This window comes from Balaenoptera acutorostrata, chromosome 8 (assembly GCF_949987535.1).
Source record: "Balaenoptera acutorostrata chromosome 8, mBalAcu1.1, whole genome shotgun sequence".
Classification (NCBI taxonomy): domain Eukaryota; kingdom Metazoa; phylum Chordata; class Mammalia; order Artiodactyla; family Balaenopteridae; genus Balaenoptera; species Balaenoptera acutorostrata.
The window spans coordinates 69,379,548-69,399,728 of NC_080071.1; the positions used below are offsets into that span (position 1 = coordinate 69,379,548).

The window sequence follows — 20,181 nt, forward strand, 5'->3', positions numbered from 1 at the left end:
CTTAGAGTGAATAGGGAAATATATGTTTCAAATGCAAAATAATAAGCCAAGTTCCCTGTGGTATAATTTTTTTTTGTAAATTATTAATGTAAAAATGAGAAAAAAAAAGCCCAAGACCCATTTTTTTTTTTAAGTTATACTATTTGTTTGTTTGTTTATTTATTTATTTATTTATTTATTTATGGCTGTGTTGGGTTATGGCTGTGTTGGGTCTTCGTTTCTGTGCGAGGGCTTTCTCTCGTTGCGGCAAGTGGGGGCCACTCCTCATCGCGGTGCGCGGGCCCCTCACCATCGCGGCCTCTCTTGTTGCGGAGCACAGGCTCCAGACGCGCAGGCTCAGCAGCCGTGGCTCACGGGCCCAGTTGCTCCGCGGCACGTGGGATCCTCCCAGACCAGGGCCCGAACCCGTGTCCCCCGCATTGGCAGGCGGACCCTCAACCACTGTGCCACCAGGGAAGCCCCCATTTTCTTTTTGATGGTACTAGGGTGGAGAACAGGCTTACCGTTATTCAAAAAAGTAACCACAGAGGGGGTTACCTTATAAAGATATAGCATCAATATTAAAATATTCCTAAAGTATAATTTTGAAATAAGAATATACATTCAGTGTGAATTAATTTGCACTGCTTTTTAAATTAGTATAGTCATTATTTTCCAGGCCCCATCATACCACAATTCAACTATGCTGATACCATGATATTGGTTCAAATCTTTTATGTTTAAACATAGTGTATCTTCAACCAGAAGGAAGCATTAACCAAGTAATTGGCTAAGCCAACTTGAATTTCTGTGGTCAAGAATAATTCTTTAAAGTTTAAGACAGTATGTCCTTGTAAGAACTAATATATTAATTAAAACTTAGGGCCAACCATATACACTGTAGGCATAAATTTAAACATACTTATGGAACTTTCAATAAGCTTTTAATAGAGGTAATTTCAATAAATGTGCAACACTCTTGGACAATGAGCAAATAAGTGTTGTTAACAAAAATATTAATAAAGCTTTATTATTAAATAATAATAAAATACTATTAATATTTTCCCTTCTGAGGTCACTAGATAATATTTAGTCTTGAGTTATACGGTATTCATGATTTAAAATAAAATTCAATTTCCAGACCGTATCATCTTTAAAAATATAATCGTGACTATATGCAAGGTACATGCCAAGATTGAGTTATTTTTAAAATGGTAGTCCATTTTTTTCTTAGCACAATATAAATAGAAAAACAGATAGGATACATTGTGTCTCTTTAAACATAAAAAGGATTTGAAGACTAGAAGGTATCAAGTCAGCCTAGAATAGTTTACATTCAAATTAGGTACTCAGCTAATAATTTTTTTTTTAATTTTTATTGTAGTATAGTTGCTTTACAATGTTGTGTTAGTTTCTACCATACAGCAAAGTGAATCAGCTATACATATACATATATCCTCTCTTTTTTGGACTTTCTTCCCATTTAGGTCACCACAGAGCATTGAGTAGAGTTCCCTGTGCTATACAGTAGGTTCTCATTAGTTGTCTATTTTACACATAGTATCAATAGTGTATATATGTCAATTCCAGTCTCCCAGTTCATCCCACTCTCCTTTCCCCCTTGGTATTCGTATGTTTATTCTCTACGTCTGTGTCTTGTCTGTGTCTCTATCTCTGCTTTGTAAATAAGATTGTCTACACCAACTTTTTCAGATTTCATATATACACATTAATATACAATATGTTTTTCTCTTTCTGACTTACTTCATTCTGTATGACAGTCTCTAGGTCCATCTACGTCTCTACAAATGACCCAATTTCATTCCTTTTTATGGCTGAGTAGTTCTCCATTGTATATATGTACCACATCTTCTTTATCCATTTCTCTGTTGACGGACATTTAGGTTATTTCCATGTCCTGGCTACTGTAAATAGTGCTGCAATGAACACTGGGGTGCATGTGCCTTTTTGAATTATAGTTTTCTCTGGGTATATGCCCAGTAGTGGGATTGTTGGGTCACATGATAGTTCTATTTTTAGTTTTTAAAGGAACCTCCATACTGTTCTCCACAGTGGCTGTATCAATTTACATTCCCAACAACAGGGTATGAGGGTTCCCTTTTCTCCACACCCTCTCCAGCATTTATTGTTTGTAGATTTTTTGATGATGGCCATTCTGACCTGTGTGAGGTGATATCACATTGTAGTTTCGATTTGCATTTCTCTAATAATTAGTGATGTTTAGCAGCTTTTCATGTGCTTCTTGATCATCTGAATGTCTTCTTTGGAGAAATGTCTTTTTAGGTCTTCTGCCCATTTTAGGATTGGGTTGTTTGCTTTTTGGATATTGAGCTGCATGAGCAGCTCATGAGCAGCATGAGATTAATCCTTTGTCAGTTGCTTCATTTGCAAATATTTTCTCCCGTTCTGAGGGTTGCCTTTTTGTCTTGTTTATGGTTTCTTTTGCTGTGCAAAAGCTTTTAAGTTTAATTAGGTCCCATTTATTTTTGTTTTTATTCTCATTACTCTAGGAGGTGGGTCAAAAAAGATCAGCTAATAATTTTGAATTTAATTGAACAAAATATGCAGAACAAGAGATTAAGAAACTTTTGCATTTTGACCATAGAATAAAAGTTTTATTTTAAAGAGATTACATTATTTTTGGAAAATTCAAGAGAGAAAATTAAGGTTTATATTCCAATTGTTAATAATTTCCATTAAATAAATCTGTCTTAAATATAAAAAAATAACATTTTAAGATGTAAAGTTCTTAAGATCTGACATATTTTAGCCAACATATTTGTAAAAATGTAGGCTTGCATATAGCTTTGAGAAACTTGTCAAAGCAAATTTTGGGAATTGAAGTAATGGACATTACAAGGATTTAGTACTATCCCAACAGAGCTTCTTATTCTTGCTGTTTACCATTAAAAATAAATTTCACCACAATTAACCTTGGGCCTGGCCTTTGAATTGGTTTTGTAATTAAGTTAAATAAGTAAATATGCAAATGCTATCATTCAAGCTCTCCCTTTCCAGAAATATCTCTCTTATTAAAAACCCATGTTGTCACCCTCTCCTTCTAGCTAAACTGAACTTAGAGAAAAGAAAGAAGAGCATATTGCCCAGGTCTCTTGGGGATCTCCTCTTGTGTAGGGGTAAAGGAAAATGGGTTGGATCTGGGTATTTTGGAAAAGGACAAATTTGCCAAAGGGAGATGATATCAAAAGGAGCTCATGAGGCATTGAGAGAATGAATTATATTTTGGCTTTGCATTCATGTTTCCTGCTTTCTCATAACTGTATCCAACCCAGTTTGGTCAATAAAAATTAATGAATTCATTTGTTCAGCAACTTCTCAATACTATAAAGATTCTCCTCTCTGAATATTAAAGAGGAAGTTAGGTTGGCTAGAACAATAACTTTGGCTATTATTTAAAACAAGTCTGAAACAAAACTGAAAATAACTGATGGTATGTGTTATTTTCTACTTACTTTATAAACAGTTCCAAAAGCACCTGAACCAAGTACTTTTACTCTTTTGAGCTCAGTTTCTTTCAAAATACGTAGTTGAGCTTGATTAGGCGCCGTACCACTGGGGGTTAAGGGTTCTACCAACTACAAAGCAAAAAAAGTACAGGTTATACAACTTTCGATCCAACAATCAGTGTTCCTCTCTTTTTCTCTCTGTTTGGTTCACTTTCTCACACACAGAAAACACACACAAGATCACTTTTCCTTGACAAACAATATGTTTGTAAAATGGATCACTCACAATTCCTTCTGACCCTACCCTTTCTCTTCTCATGCTGTTCACTTGGGTGAACACAAGTAACAAATGTGTACCTACCTTGAGGCGTACTAGTCTAGGGGATTTTTTTCCCACTTTTTATAGACATTTAGAGACTAATTAGGGCCTCTTAATTCTACTTTTTCATGCTCCTTCCTTTTGGACAACTTCAGCTAAGACTTAGAGATTTTACTTATGCCAGTGTACTCTATCAAAATTTTTTCTCATTTCAGGAAATTCGATACATAAAAATTAAATAAATACAATTTTTAAAAATTAAAAAAAGCTACCTTCTTAGCATTTAATACCTAGCAGGGAAGTCAGGACAGACATGTCAGAAGAGAAAAAAACAAGTTAGCACAATGTCAATACACCAAGACAGTGTTTCTAAATCTTTCATGTACATATGAATTACCAGAGTTTTTTTGTTAAAATGCAGATTCTGGTTCAGTAGATATGGATTTGTGGCTGAAATCTGCATTTTTACAGAATTCCAGGAGATTCCTCTTTATGATGATGGTCCTTGAACACATTTTAAGTAGCAAGGCCCTAGAGCACCTTCTAGGTTAAAAATTCTAAAATGCTATGAATTGATTCTAGATCATAAATGAATTCTATGAAATGCAGAGGAATAAAATAACCACTGGGGAGTGAGGTTTGCTTTTTGTGGCTTCCTAAAAGGAGGCACACTTTAAAATTGGTCTTGAGATAATAAAAATGGATGGACATGGGGGAGGACACTGCCACCAGGAAGAACAGTTTGGACACAGCACCAGGGAGAAGGAGCAAGGCATGAAGGAGAATAATACAGGGAGAAGGACAGGTCTGAAGGGTGAGATTAGGGTGGGAAATACCAGATCCTAAAGTGGGCTGGGTAGCCAAAAGGGGTAAAATTAGGCTGATAATTTTAGATGTCATAGTTTAGATGCCATTGCCAGAGAGGAGGGGTAAGCAGGAGAAAGGTATGTAAATGTGTGCCAATTTCTTGACTATGTGAACACAAAAATGTAGACAAAAGAGAGACTCTGGGTACCAAAAAGTTTATACTGTATGTTAAAATTTTAGAGTTTTATCTATGCTTGAGGAAAAAGGCAAGTCAGAGAAACAAGAACTTTTTTAAAATTTATTTTTAAGTTAAATAAAAGAACTAAACTTTAAACACAGACAAATAGCTTGTTCTCCCTCAGCATAAGGAAATAATTAAGGCCTACTCCTACTCACATTGTCTTGAAAATGACCACAGTATTTCAAAGTGTCTGTTTATAAGGCTAACTGCACTGCGGTCCTCAGCTTGGTTATTATTATCATGCTTCTGTGAACATAATGGTCTACTTAATTAGCTAAACAGAATCTTGAATGTAGGTAAAGTTTAGGGATGTTAGCAAGAATTTGGGAAAGGTGATACAAATTATCAATATTCTTAAGCTATTTTTTAACAGTGTGGCAACTAATACACTTTTATTTCAATTTCAAATTTATCTTGTAATAATGCATATAACTACATTCAAGTCCCATAAATCTGAGAAAGAGTCACACAATTCTTTAACAAATCTGAAAAAAATCTCCTGCAGAGGATCCCATTCATTTGAATCCTGCTGTGCAGAATTTCTTTGGTAGATTTTGATACACATACTATGTATACAGTAAGAAACTTTTATAAAAGTTTATAAGTTTAAAAGTTATAAAACTTTTAAATCATATACAAAAGTCATACAAAAATCATATGCAAGATTGGGGACTGGATTTTAGCAGTTTAGGCTAGATAGACTTAAAAATGTATATACATGTATTATATATAGGCATATACTGTGCAATAATTTCATATTTTGAAAACTTTACAACTCTACCCACAATTTTATTAAGTATCATTCAATTTTTTTCTACAAACACATTTTTTTTCCCCCCAGGAATTTGAGTATTATATCATTAAAAGAGCACAGTTTTATTTTGTGACCCAGTATGGTAGAAAGACATTTGAGTTTAAATTTGTGGGTTTGTATATCATTGTTGCCGCTTACAGGCTTAGAACGCAATTTGCCTTTCCTGGCCCTTCATTTCACATCTGTGAAATTGGTATACCAATAATTATCTTAGAAGATTGTTAAAGGATGAAATGGTATATACATAGGTGGAAAACTCTGGAACATTACCTGTCATAATATAGGCACCAAATCTGTCACTCTTCAAGGGATAGGATTATATCTCATTAATACATTTCTAAATCACAGCATCTATCAAAGCATCAAGCTTATAGTGCATCTCAATAAGTGTATATTGAAAAAAAGATTTTCTACTTTTAAGCATGCAACAGAAAAAAGACAATCTGGGTCAACATGATTTTGGGAAGTGTATCAATTTTAAAAACCTTCCAACAACATATCATGCTTTAACAAAGTTTTCACATCTGAGGCAGATTTCTAGCTTCAGTATTTAAGAATTTAAGTTGAACCTCTTAAGAATTTCTCTTCTATTTAGATGGTAGAAAATCACAGTTATTTACTTTTACTGCGAGAAAGATGAGAATTCAAGAATTCAACAGTTAGCTAATTTAGTCTTAAGCGATAACTTTCTATAAAAAATAGAATATGCTTATAAAACCAATCAGTATGCATTTATTTAGTAATGAAATGCCAATTTGGAGGGCATTATTAGAAAGCACCATATTAACAGCACAAAACAAAACAACTCTTTTCATAGCAATGAGCTTTTCCTACACATAGTTAAGAGACAGAATTTGTCTTCTATTTATTCAATCACTTAAATATCCACTGCTATTCCAAACCTTTCATTCCTTTCCAACTCTAGTTTATTTACTTCACTTTTCAAAATTCTTTCAGTGACTGCTCCAAGCTGTCCATAAGGGAGAATTCTACCTGCCTCCACCATCCTAGCTAACCTGAAAATATGCACAGCACATGTGCTGTGCCCAAACTTTTATTCATGTTCACATGTACAAGGCTGAAAGTGATCAAGTTGATCTTGTGTAACATCCAGCTCAAGTCAGAATCATTACTATGTTCACTCCGTGTATATAACTACCATTTTTATGCTTGAACGTGTCTACTGATAAGACAGCCCATTTAATTTCAGATAACTTCAATCATTAGAAAGAAGTATCTTCTTATACGTAACTATATAGTAGCTTTCTGAAACCTTCAAATAATTCTATCTAGATTTAACTTTTGGGGGAAAAGAGCTAAAATTTAATTCATTATCAGCGTGAGAAACATATGAATGAATGAATATTCCCATTCCTTTCAGTGTTAAGAGGAAAAGTCAAACTGTCACACTGACAGTGAGATGGAAAACAAACGCAAAGAAGGCAGACTGTCTCAGTACAGATTTGCTCTGAAATGTTCTGATACGCATGGATACGTGTATCAGCAGAAAGAGGTAGGATTCGAGTTGAGAAGGATATGGTAACGCATGGTCTTCTGCAATTGTTTGTCCCCTATAACCTTTATGGTGAAAACGATCATCTTGCATGCTAGAGAATTCAGTGTGGCAATACAAAAGAAAATTATAGTATTTCATGGATAATTTACATATTCACAATAACTAACATGCATAATATTAAATGCATCTCATAAATAGTGTGATAAGACCTATGTTATTACAAAACTAAGCTTTATCCTGAAGCTCATCTTTTCACTGCTGCTATAATGAGATCAGTGGCTACCAATTTAATGACCTTAATTAAAGCATAAATTTCTTGCCGATCTGGCTTTATTTTAAACCAAAAAAATTCTATCGCTTTCTAACGTTTTTCTAGTTCTGCTACTGAGATATTCTCTGACTCAGATATTTTCTAGTTCTGCTACTTGTATATCCTAGAGCTTGTTAATGGACCCCTGTCTCCAAAAGAAACAGATCTGGCCCAATATGATAATTTCCTTGACCCCTGCTATTTGCCCTCTTCAAGCCATGAGCCTGCTTTGACTACACTTATTATATACTCTGATTTTCCATCAACTTTGTATACCATACTATAAAATATAAACCCTCAGCAGGAAATTGAATAGAATTTTCTCTTGGATTAAAAAACTGAGTATGTAAACCTTCTAAACCTAATGAAAATCCCTAAACACTTGAGAAGAAATGAACACCTCACCTCTGTTTCCAGGAATCTTCTTAAGGCTCTTTTCTTTTTGATGCTCTTCCTTCTAACATAAACTGCAAATGTTAGACCCACGATGACCATGATGAAGAGCCCGCCAATGACTCCGGCTGCAATTAGAGGAGTCCTGTCAACCAGAATGGAAAAGAAAAGAAAAAAGTGTGAAGAGAGAAAAGACAGAGGAAGAGGAAAAAGCAGTTGGACAAGCCATTATCCACATATCACAAGTCTAGTCAATTAGAAGAAATGCAAATTAAAAACGCATTAAAGCTTTCACAAAACTTTTCTCATGGTAAAAACTGTACCTGTTCTCTGTTTTGCTTTGTTTTTTAATAATAAACCATGCACAGACAACTAATCTTTGGGGATGAGCAGCCACAACATGCCATTTGATGAAAAAATGTAAAATTTGATAACAAAATGAAGAATGTATGCCAAATTTTTGATATAGTATCATTTTAAATCATTTTAATTTTACTTTTATCTATAAAGAAGTAGAAATGCATTTAAATAGTAGTGTTGTGGTTGATAATATTATTTTCAACATTTTCTCTAAAGCAGGCTTTCTCAACAGTGGCACTATTGACATTTGGGGCTGGATACTTGTTCATTCCGGGGACTGTCCTTTGCATTTTAGGAAGTTTAGCAGCATCCTTGGCCTCTATCCACTAGAAGCCAGCAACACCTCCATCCTCTAGTCATGACTGTCTCCAGACATTGCCAAACGTCTGTCAAAATCACTGCCAATTGAGAACTACTGTTCTACACCAAAAATAAGTGCTCTGAGGACCTATGAACCCCGCACCTCTGGTATACAGAGATACCAACAGAGAGATGCACTGACAGAAGTGCTGTTTCAAACTCTGGCAAGGGCAACTTTGCTGGGACAAAGGGTACGAGAAAGATGAAGAACTGGGTCAGATGGGTTTTCAGAGTTATGATGACTGGAGTAAGCATTATTATTAAAAGTATGACTAAGCATCATATACCCATGAAAGAGGTCTACACACTAAGTATTAAATAAAAATATGTAAATAGTATTAAAAAGGGATTAGGAAGAAATTGACTGGAGATTTTTATTCTTAAAATGTTTCTCTAATATATTGTTAGCTAATGTATAATTTTGAAACTGATCACTTTTTGTTTTCTAAGATAAATTTTTTGCTTGCTTGAAAAGTAATGTTTATGGTCTTAACTTCTTGTTCTAGAGTAGAGTAGTATCTATGAGCTTTCTGTAGTCAAAGCCCTGAAATATATTAATTTCATATGCCATAGCAAACAGTTCAGAGTAAAACACATAGGTGTTGACTATGAAGTCATGATAGATATCAAAACTAAAAAATAATTCCCTGAATGTTCATGCTTTCCATAGTAAAGTGTTTTATATTTTATATTCCTATTTATAGAAGAAGCTACTCTATACAGCTACCCTCCTTCAGAAAAAAAAAAAAAATTACTTGTTCTTGAAAGGTAAACTTTTGCTCAAAAACAGATCGGAAATAATGAAAGCAGATGATCCTAAATAGAATTTTTAAATTTTAAAGAGCTCTAGGAAAAAATCTGGGTAACTTCTTCTATAAATTGTCATGTCTTTTAAACATTACAACTGTTATATTATTGTCATATAAAACTGCAAAGAAACATTAAAATGTAGTTCATCCTAAAGGTTGTTTTCTGACAGTTCAAAGTCCTACAGCATACTGAAATGTTGCTATAATTCAACTAGATTTTCCTAAATGGAATTTTCTAAAGACTTAAAAATCTATGCTGAGAAAATTAAACTAAAGTACGGAAACAAACTCATCATTGTGATGTGTTTCGGTGTGTGTAAGATCACATTTTTGGTATGCCAGTTATATGTATTTCAGAAAATATTTTGGTTTTCAACCCAAGGCATAATTTTCAGCTCAAGTGCCTAACATGTCTCTGAAAAGTCACTACTATAAAAAGAACTGTATTTTTGTTTCCTGAGCCCAATTTTTTATTGCAAAGGGTTTATGTATGATTGAGAATAGTCCCCAGTATTTTGTTAATTGTGGATTTGAACTAAACTCTAAACTTCCTCTGCTTATCTATTTTGCAAAAGAATAAATGGTATGTATTTATGACAATATTTGTCAATGTCACTGTAAATTAAAAGAAAATTCTTTTTTTTTTTTTTTTCATTTTAAGAATGATCACTTCCAATAGGACAAAACAGGATCCCTGACTCTATTTTTTTTTTCATCTAATTTGGATGGATATCAGTTATCATATCATTACTACTTAGTTTAGTCATGGCAATGAAAATAAAACATTCAAAAACTCAATAGACAGTAATTTCTATGATTTTCCTAGTTAGCTTTTAGTTTTGATATTTTCCCTCAGCAGTTCCTTGGTTGACTTGCATTCCTCTAGCTTTTTTCTTCTTTTACCACTCTGCAGGAATGATAAAGGTACAACCAACCTGAAGAAGTAAAGAACTAGAGTTTCTGCACCTAAAACTCATACATAAATGATTTTTTGGACATTTTAAGAGGCCACACTCTTCTTATTCCAGAGGAAGTTACTCTTGAAAAAGAACATTAACCACAAGGAAGCAACCAATTAAATTGAAAAGGGACAATGTTCTATAAGAAAACTTGCTTGTTCTCTTTAATGAGTGAATATCATGAAAAAAGGTACTGATCTTGATTAAGAAGACTTAATAGTCACAAAACCAGACATGAAATGCAACCCTGGCCTGGACTCTAGCATGGACAAGCCAACTGTACAGAAATTTTTTAGATAACTTGAGAAATTAGAATATGGATTAGATAGTAGATGAAATAAAAATGTGCTGGCATGTAAAGATGTGGACCAGAAATTGAAAAGACTGAGTTACAAAACAGTAGGATCTAAATCAGAAAAAAATTCATATACACATACACGTATATGTGTGTAAAAAGATCTGGAAGAATGTACAATAAGACACTATGACTCTAGTGTTCTTATTTTTGTATTTTTACTTTTGGGCATTTTCTAATATTCTCCAATATATTTATTTTCCCTTTGAAATAAAAGTTAATTAAATTTAAGAAAAATACAGAAAAAATAAATCATTGTCTAAAAGCTTAGTTTTACAATAATGGCCTTGTTTTTTCTTTATTTTTTCTTTTTGAATGTTTACTTTGCATCTTTTCAATTAAGAATTCATTTTGCTATTCCCTGTCCACTTTTATGATCTAAGTGCTTTTGCAGATATTTTCTATTCATTGTAGCTTAATGTGTCTGAGACATTTAATTACCACTATGTTTCTTACAATTAACATTATGTTTTATAAGACCACTCTAACCTGAAAAGTTACACTACTTACACATTTCCTACGCCCCCCCGCAATTTTGATGATTCCTAGATATTTGTAGGTGTAGGATAGATGCCCTTTTTTTTTTTTTTTTTCCTGAGAGTTAATGCTTCACTCTTTATGAGGATCCTTTGGATAAAAGGGATATAGCTACTTAAGTTGTTTTTTTTAAATTACTGTATATCCCTCCTAGGTCTCAATGCTGACTATTGCCAACTAGGCTATATTCCTGAAAGAGGGTGTGTTCCTCTTATATGTTAGTCAGAGTAGCCTCCAAGAGGCTAAAATGTGACACTATTAATGAAATCAAAACAAAGAGACCTAGAATACTCTGTAATCCCTTATCTGTAACAGGATTATTATTTGTTTCCTGTCTTTTGCCTGTCCATTAAAAATCGCTGGGATCCCCTAAAGTATACAAGATAGGACATGACAAGTGATAAGTGCAAGCTTTTTCTAAAAGGATGCTATCGAGTGATATTTTACCTTATTCTGTGATTTAGAAATAGTTAATGAAACTGATATTGTCTACTCATAGAAACTGATATAATAAGGATTCTGAATCACAAACAAACTTGACTAATTGATTTAAAAGCATGTAACTTGGTTTTCACAATTTCATTTAGAAGTTCAGAGACAACACAATGCATTATACTCTACTGCCTTGAATGCAGTTACCTATTTTAAACAGTTATATATAGAAGAGTAGTGTCTCCCCAAACCATACTACTCATATAATAAGATGTATTCTTATTATTCATTACTCTGTTTGAACCATGCTTTTCCTCACTGGAGAATATAAAATGTGAGAGAATCATGGAAGCTGATTTTATAAACATCCAAATATTTTCTTTCATTGATCTGTTTCCTTCCAGATAACAGATCACAAATAAAATATAGTAAAGTCAATATAATTTATGATTAAAACTCAAATGGTTTTAAAACTATTCCATTATACCAATTTTCATTTAATGTCAAGGGCAGGCTATTCTACAAAAAATGTGCAGTGGTATTTTCTTTAAAATTGTAAACAGTAAAACTGGTAGTTTGACTAATGTAGTCACCAAATCTAAATCTATAGGATTATTTTATATGAATTTCACCAAATAAAATGATTTTAAACTTGTAATATAGGTATATTTTTCTTCATTTCTTAGATACAGAATAATTTTCAGTTACAGATAAAGGACTCAATCAGCAGCCCTATAACACACTGACAGTATAGTTTGTAACTCACGGTATTGACTTTAAATCAGAGAACTCCACTTTTAGAAGCTTCTAAAGTAAATAGTTCGAAGATGGGTCCTCAGAAGTCGCTGGATCAGACTTAGGGCTGCTTCACTGCTTATCTATGGGCACTAAAGGTTAAACTGATTTTTTTAAAAATTTACACAGAAGTAAAAACAAACAAAGAAAAGCTGCAGGCTAGTCAGATAATTTTAACCAGACATTTTTGTATAAGAAAGTTTAAATAAAATTATAAAATAGTGCCTCTAACATTATTATTTTGTGTTTACCTTCAAATCTGCATGCTTTTTCCTTATAGTGCTATATCATGCTGGAAAGATGTTTCCACATCAGACCAGTCAGAGCTTTAATTATGTTGTGTCTCCGCTGGTTGTGAGCAGCGCCTCTATCAGATGACTCAGTTGAGATACACGTAAGTACATGCTTCACGTAAGGCAATGAAAAATAAACATAGCAGGAGCCAGCTAATCTTTCTTGGATTCCTGAGATCTGATACACTTGCCTCTAGATCCTGCCTAGTACTATTCTTAAATCAAATACCTTTAAGCACTGGCAAATCATATACTCCTGTAGGCCAGGACAGTCTCAGTTTGTACCACTGTTAAGTACCAGTAGAACCCCATTCACTCTCAAAATTGCCCTTATGTGAGCAATAAATCAAATGTTTATCCTTTAATAAATACTTAGCCCAATTTAGAGAATCTAGGACACCTTAAGATAACAAGTCTTTACATACATATGTATAAATAAACAAACAAATACATACACATTCATACAGGACTAAGTATTAACAAGTTTCACTTCCTGGCAAGGTAAATTAATTACTGCCTGTAATAAACCTATATATAACATAAATGGATGTTTCCTAAATTAGAGTCAGATGTGAGGATTCTCTGTAATCTTATATTTTCTTTTAAAAATATAACTAGATAACATTGGCTATCATCTTGCACCCTATCTTCCCTCTGAAAACGTTATACTGACCATCAGACAAAAGCATGAGTATATCATGAACCAGAGGTTGAATGTATCCTCAGTAATATACTTCACGTTTCCTAATTTGCTCTTGCTATAAGAAAAATGTAGTTGATCAAGAACATTTTGACTCTTTAGTGAAAGAAAATTCTTAGAATCAGTTGCCAACTGAGATAAATAATGCAACTTTGCAAATAGGGACATTTTCAATATTATATTAATTATGTAAGTAAGCAGTTTAAACATAGCAAAAGTGCTGTCCAAATAAGAGGAAAACAAGATCTGACGGCCATCAGGTACTCATGAGTTTTATGGCCCATATAGTGTCACAAACAATTCATTTCATTTTCAATGGGAAATAATCTAATTGAAATGAAAATGTCAAAGACTTTCTATCCTGATATAGAAATATCCCCTTTCATAGAAGTAAACCAGAGATTTATTTGGTCTTATATACTACACTTAAGTTCAAATAATTTAAATAGATTGACTATGGGCTTTTGATTCTAATAATACTTGTATATTTTTAATTAAAATTTTCTTTTTACATATACTGCATATTTTCACAATAACTATGCAATGTTGAGCTTATAACCTCCGTATTAAAAATAATGAAATAGACTCAGAAAAGTTAAGATACTTAGACAAGGTCAAACATAAATAGTAATGTTAACATTTTACATCTTGTAATCTCAAGTCCATCAGTTTTTCAGCTATATACATTGTCTTTCCAAAGATGATTCATTAGAATTTTTTTAGGGTAGATAAATACAATTCATCAGATTTTTCTTTAATACCTAATACCTACAGTAGAGAATACAAAATAAACATAAATTTATTTAGGGGTTCTAATAAACTCTTTGATTTTGTATTTAGTTATATCTTAATATTGTAATTCTCATCAGACTATCATTTTAGCTGCATTGTTATGTTCACTGGGATTTAAGTCTATTAAATCCTTTATGCTCTTATTGAAGTTTATAAGTGATCTTATACTTCACTGAGTTTCATTTTATTTTTTCAGTGAGAAAACAGTTAAGAGGATTTGGGGCGCTTAAAAAAACACTGGATTTCCTTTAAGAAAAGCAAAATTAAGCGGTATCTATCATTCTAAAGATAGTCCCTACTGCATTGTTACTCTGTTCAGTCTTCCCCAAAGCAGCTCAGATTTGAAACAAGAGACCCTGAAACACTAGGAAATATTGAAATTCCCCAGAAGACATTTTAAGGATTACTGACTAGGGCAAGGAGAGCCACATTCATGTTTTTTTTCCCCTCGTGAAAACTGTGCTTATTCTGACCCAGAATTCCACCTGCTCTATAAATATGACACATCTTTTCTTTTGGAGCAAATGAAAGTGATGTGGGTCAGACTCTGAGGAAGACATCAGTTGACAGTTACAAGTTTTATCTGATGAGACCTAGAGTATTACAGTATGTCTCTATCCTTTGATTAGGATTCGCAATTCCTCTATTATACCTTAACTATGACCAGAAGTGTTGAGTGCTGAAGCAAATGAATCAAAACATACTGCCCCTCTTCCTAACTAAATTTAAATGTTTCTTGACTTGTCTTCATGTGTTTAAATAAATCTTTTTTCCCCAATATTTTTTCAATATGAAAAAGTTACATAGTATTCAATAACACAGTGTTACAAAGTATTTCAGAAGAGATATTACCATTAAACGAATATGTAAATATCATTTGGATTATTTTATGTCTAGAATTAGGTCTGAGAAAAATTTCTAATAGTTTCATGGTAATTCCTTCCTTCTATTTATAAGTAATATTTACACCTATCTACGGGTTTTTGTTTGTTTGTCACAATTTTAGGGAAAGCATACAAACCTGTACATTTGATTTTTGAGGCAATTGTTCTCATGATTAAATACACCATCCTGAAGATACAAATAATCCACCTATGAATTTTACACTTATGAATTTTTTTCTGCTTTACTGAGGTATAATTGACAAATACCTATGAATTTCTACAAATGAAATATTGAAAGGGAATTAGATAAGGAAGAACTTCTCTGTTGTTAACAGATCTTTGTAAGAGCTCAGATGAATTTTTAGTCCTCAGACTTGTGTGTGTGTGTGTGTGTGTGTGTGTGTGTGTGGTTTATACCTATTACACAATATCATTAATGTTTATATTAGTAGAACACTTTTAACATCATCTGTATAGATTGAATATATAAGTATGTTTAATGAAACAAACAGAAAATTGTAAATATTTAATTACAAAATATATAATCCACTAAGTACTACTGCATTCTATTACCTATTCATTACATAGACATGGTAACCTGAAGCAATATGCCAAAGGATTAAAAAATTGAAGATAAAAATCTGAAAATTTCAGTTGTGGCCTACCGAAATTGTTCAGCATGCTAGGAATTAATTAGTTTCACAATAGAGCAGAAAATATTACATAAATACTTCTCTATGAAGTAAAGTGGGGGAGGAATAAATCATTACAGGCACTATTCTTTGCTCTCCTATGTTAAAAATTTTCTTCACCTCAAAATCTCCATTCATTCTAATCACTGTAATCTCACATATCTATGTTACTAACAGGTATTATAGACTATGGCAAATTGCATTTATCTTTATCTACCAAGTCATTACACCACACATTTTTGTCATGTTTACTGGGTACAATTACATAATACAGATTTAAGCAGTCCCATTTTGAGAGGATTCACAAACTAATTTTTTAAGTAATAGTTTTTTTTATTTTACATACAAATATGTATATAAAGTATCTTTGATTTCTTTTAGTATGCTTTTAAGGCACCCCAATCCTTGCCTTAGACTAAAAACTTTTTTTTTTTTTGATGAAATGCTTACACAAAGGGAGTAAGAAAGTGTCCTTCTTAAAAGAAAAAAAAAAACAACTCCTTTTCATTCAGATGATATGTTTTCTAATTATTTTGCCCTGCTGGTACCCTTATTTCCCTCTGAGGGCACTTCCAAGTGTTAATGGGGAGTTGGATGAAATGAAAAGGGAGGAGACTTTGAGAAGAGGTACAGCTGCAGGGAAAATGCCAGGATTTTGGACATCCATGTGGGGTCACTGAACATTTCTTCCAGGATTAAAAAACGAAAGTGACTTTTACCAGGTGTTTTATTTGTCTTATGTCAAATAATTCTTCTGACATGATTATTTATGTATGATGAATCTGAGGTAGGTTATATAACTTGCCCCAGGTCATAAGCATTCTAAGTGGATAGTCAAGATTTGAATCTTGGCATGGTTTCCTCTAAAATCTTTTCTGCTTCCATTAACATATGACTATAAGAGTATATTAGGAAGATTACTCTCCTAATATACTAGATAAATAGGCAATGAAGAGAAGATATTTTCAAGACTGGTTAGCTATTTTAATAGTGCTTATTGGTGGCAGTGAGAGACATAGTAGGGAAGCATAGAGGATGAGGTAGAAAAGTATTTCCAGCAGCAGAAATGATTCAGTGTATAAACCTGATGGTGAAGACAGACAAAGGAGGAGTCAAAGATGGCTAGGCTCCTGTGCCTGCGTGAGTGGAAGGCTGATGACCCCATTCATGGACTTGAGAAATCAGGAGAAAGACATTTGGAAGGAGAAGCGTTGATTCTTTGGGGTCTATGGATTTGAGGTGCAGAACAATATACAGGTATATTGTTATCTTTTCACTATGCCTTCAAATTTCTGTGTCCCCTTGTTCCTCCTCTAATATCAAGACTTATACCTGTGTTGATTTTAATAGCTTCTCATTTTTAATTGAAGAGAGCCATGGATAACATGTCATTTCCTTTAAATTTTTCCAATGCTTTCTTTTTTCTCTGGGAACACTAGAAATGCAAAAGAAGAAAAAGCTTGGTTCAAGGGCTTTTTTTCATTTCTGTTTTCTTTCCTCCCCCTTTCCCTTTGTTTTCCTAAGGCACTGTTATTTTTCAGTTTGATTTCTCTCATTAAGTTGAAGTCTGCTGTATCAAACTATTTTTGTTCTGACCTTTTGAGACCATTCACTTTTAAGTGTAACACAACTCTAAAATAGTTAATATATTTAGAAATCTTATTTGTACTATTGTACATGGAGCTGCTCTTCACATTGGGTAACACATGCTGAAACCAGGTGCCTTTGTAAGTCTATATGGATCTTTGTTAATTTTGAGTCCTAATGACATCCCCTTTATGGAGAATTTAAAGTTTGGCATTAAATATTAAACTTAAAGAAAGTTCTGTAATTGAAAAAGATAGCTAAACATAATGATTCTGAAAGAGGCCACTTCATATTTTTTATTTTACGATTTGGTAATTTTCATAGGAACAACCTTATGTTCATGTATAAAGGGCTAAGTACTAATAAACGGCCTCAATTTTATTGCCATCTCTGTGACCCAATTCATTCCATTTTGCTATCATATTTACAAGAGTATCTCCCCTTAACACTATGTGTCTCTTTTATACACTCCCAAACTAAACTTAATTTAATTGTTTATAATTATTCTCTCTCAGATTCTTTTCTATTTCTAGGTAAATTATAAGCCCTGTAAGGTTAGGGACTATTATTTCTACTTTTATATTTCCCTATACCTCCAGTAATATTCCCTAAGAAGATTCTCAATAATTATCATTAAATAAATCAAACAGCAAATAGGATACTTTAGGTGATAACATATTTAAGAAAAAATGCAATTATTTCACTTAAGACTTTTATAGTATTTGGAACAATTGTGAATTGCTCAATTCACTTGTGCTCTATTAATTATTGAACTAATTCCCATTACAATTTAGTTTCTCCACGAAATCAGTACTTGTCAAGGTCACTAATGGTTTCCTTATTGTCAAATTAAATAGTCATTTCTTAGATCTAATCTTAACCAATCACTTAGTAACACATCATGTGAGTGATCACTTTCCCTTTCTTAAAACACTGTCTTTCGTTGAGTTTCTCCTCTATCTGGTCAGTCCTTTTCAGTCCTGTTAGCTGCTTCCTCCTTATCTCCCTGACCTCTAGAGGTAGAAGGGTCCCAGGACTTAACCATTGGATTTCTTCTCTTCTCTACTTACATTTACTCTCTAGATATGATATCCTCCATCTCTTTATCTATGTAGTGATAAGCAAATCTATATCTTTAGTCCAGACCTCCTCTCCTCTAAATTTATATTTTAATTTCAATTTCAATTGATGTCTCCACTTAGATAGCTAATATCTCAGTCTTAGAAATTCCAAAATAAACTTTGATTCCAACAACGCTTCTTCTCCCAAAAGGTATTTCCTGCTCCTCCCTAAGTCTCTTATTTTGGCAAATGGCAATTTTATCTTTCTGTGTTCTTTCACATTCCACACCTATTTAAGCTAGGAAAAAGCTTACAAACACATAATTAGATCCTTGCTCATTACTGTTCTTTTCTTATCTACTTAAGTATAGTCTATCCTTTTGAGGGCAAATATTCTTTTATTTCTAATCTATAACATTTAGTTCTAATATATCCCATGTTATCTACTGACTTCCGGTTTAATTTAGTTCATCTAGGAGTTCCACAATAGCGTTGCAATTTTGAGGGTCTTATTTTCATGACCAATATGTACATTTCAAATAAGATTAGGGACATGTACATATTCAGAGCTTAAAGGTAAAATAATGGAATTTCTATTTTTAAAAGTACAAATATAAGTCCTTTAAGTGCTGGAATTGTGTCACAGATGTCCTCATGTTTTTTTGGAGGCTAGTTTGTCTCATGAAAAGAATCATTAAATAATTATTACACAAATAAATAACTGAATGCATACTTTACTTCTATAAATATTTAGATACTTTTCATCTTAAATCAACCCTTAAAAGCACATAAATATATCAACAATTTCAGAGTTTCCTATATATTTTTAAACTTAACAAAAGTGTAATTGTAAAGAATTTCTAGTGAAAAGAAAATGGGAAAAGTTATTTCATGTTTCTTGAACAGAAGCTAATATGTGTTTAATATTTGCTTATTTCTGATTTTTAAGTAATAAGTAAAATAATATTTTCTCGTAAAAGCAATGAAAATAATCCTTGGACCAGTTGTTATTTTTGTTTGCTTGTATTAGTTTAGTTTATCTCTCACCCTCACAATACTGTGTCAAAGTTTCTGGTTGACTAACCCAACTGTCATTCCTAATCCCCTGCTCCCTAAAGCCTTCTAATCTAGGGATTTTTAAAAAGTTCAACAACTTCCCCAGTCTTTCTACATCTTGATGTGAATATACAACAAATTTCTAGCCAATGAGAGAAAAGCAAATTTCAGCTAGAGGAATTCTGGGAAAGGAAAGGTACAGCTGATGAAATCTGTCCCTCCTCTTGTGTCCTCAGATGTAATGCTTAGAGCTGCAGCAGCCATCTTACTACCAAAACAGAAAGATAAGAAAATGACATGGATTCTGACCCCGATGTTACTGATCCATAGAACCAAAGGCAATAACAGCTCCCTCACTTCTAGACTTCTGTATTTTAAAGAATAACAGATAAAACTATTTGTTGAAGCCACTAACATCAGGCTTAATTTCACTTGTAGCCCAAGTAAAGTCCTAACCGAAAAAGGAACTATGTCCAGATTTTCCAAGTTTAACTTCTTTTCTTGCATTGAACTATCAAATGCATTATCTCTAGACAATCAGATTTTTAAAAACAAAAGATAAACGGATGGCTCTTCCCTTTTTCAGGTAACAGTTAATAACCCTGGTGCTTCTATTATGTTTGCTTAATTATCACAGTCTCT

The 20,181-nt window shown here is 32.9% G+C and overlaps 1 protein-coding gene across 2 annotated transcripts in view; it reads right to left on the reverse strand.

Moving 5' to 3' along the window:
• Positions 1 to 20,181, reverse strand: part of ERBB4 (erb-b2 receptor tyrosine kinase 4) — a 1,149,217-nt gene that overhangs the window by 230,761 nt on the left and 898,275 nt on the right. For both annotated transcript variants that reach the window (XM_007187864.2, XM_007187863.2), the window contains exons 17-18: positions 7,880 to 8,012; positions 3,474 to 3,596 (exon numbers count right to left, since the gene is read on the reverse strand). In XM_007187864.2, coding sequence (XP_007187926.2) covers positions 3,474 to 3,596; positions 7,880 to 8,012 — 256 coding nt within the window. The remainder of the gene's footprint in view (positions 1 to 3,473; positions 3,597 to 7,879; positions 8,013 to 20,181) is intronic.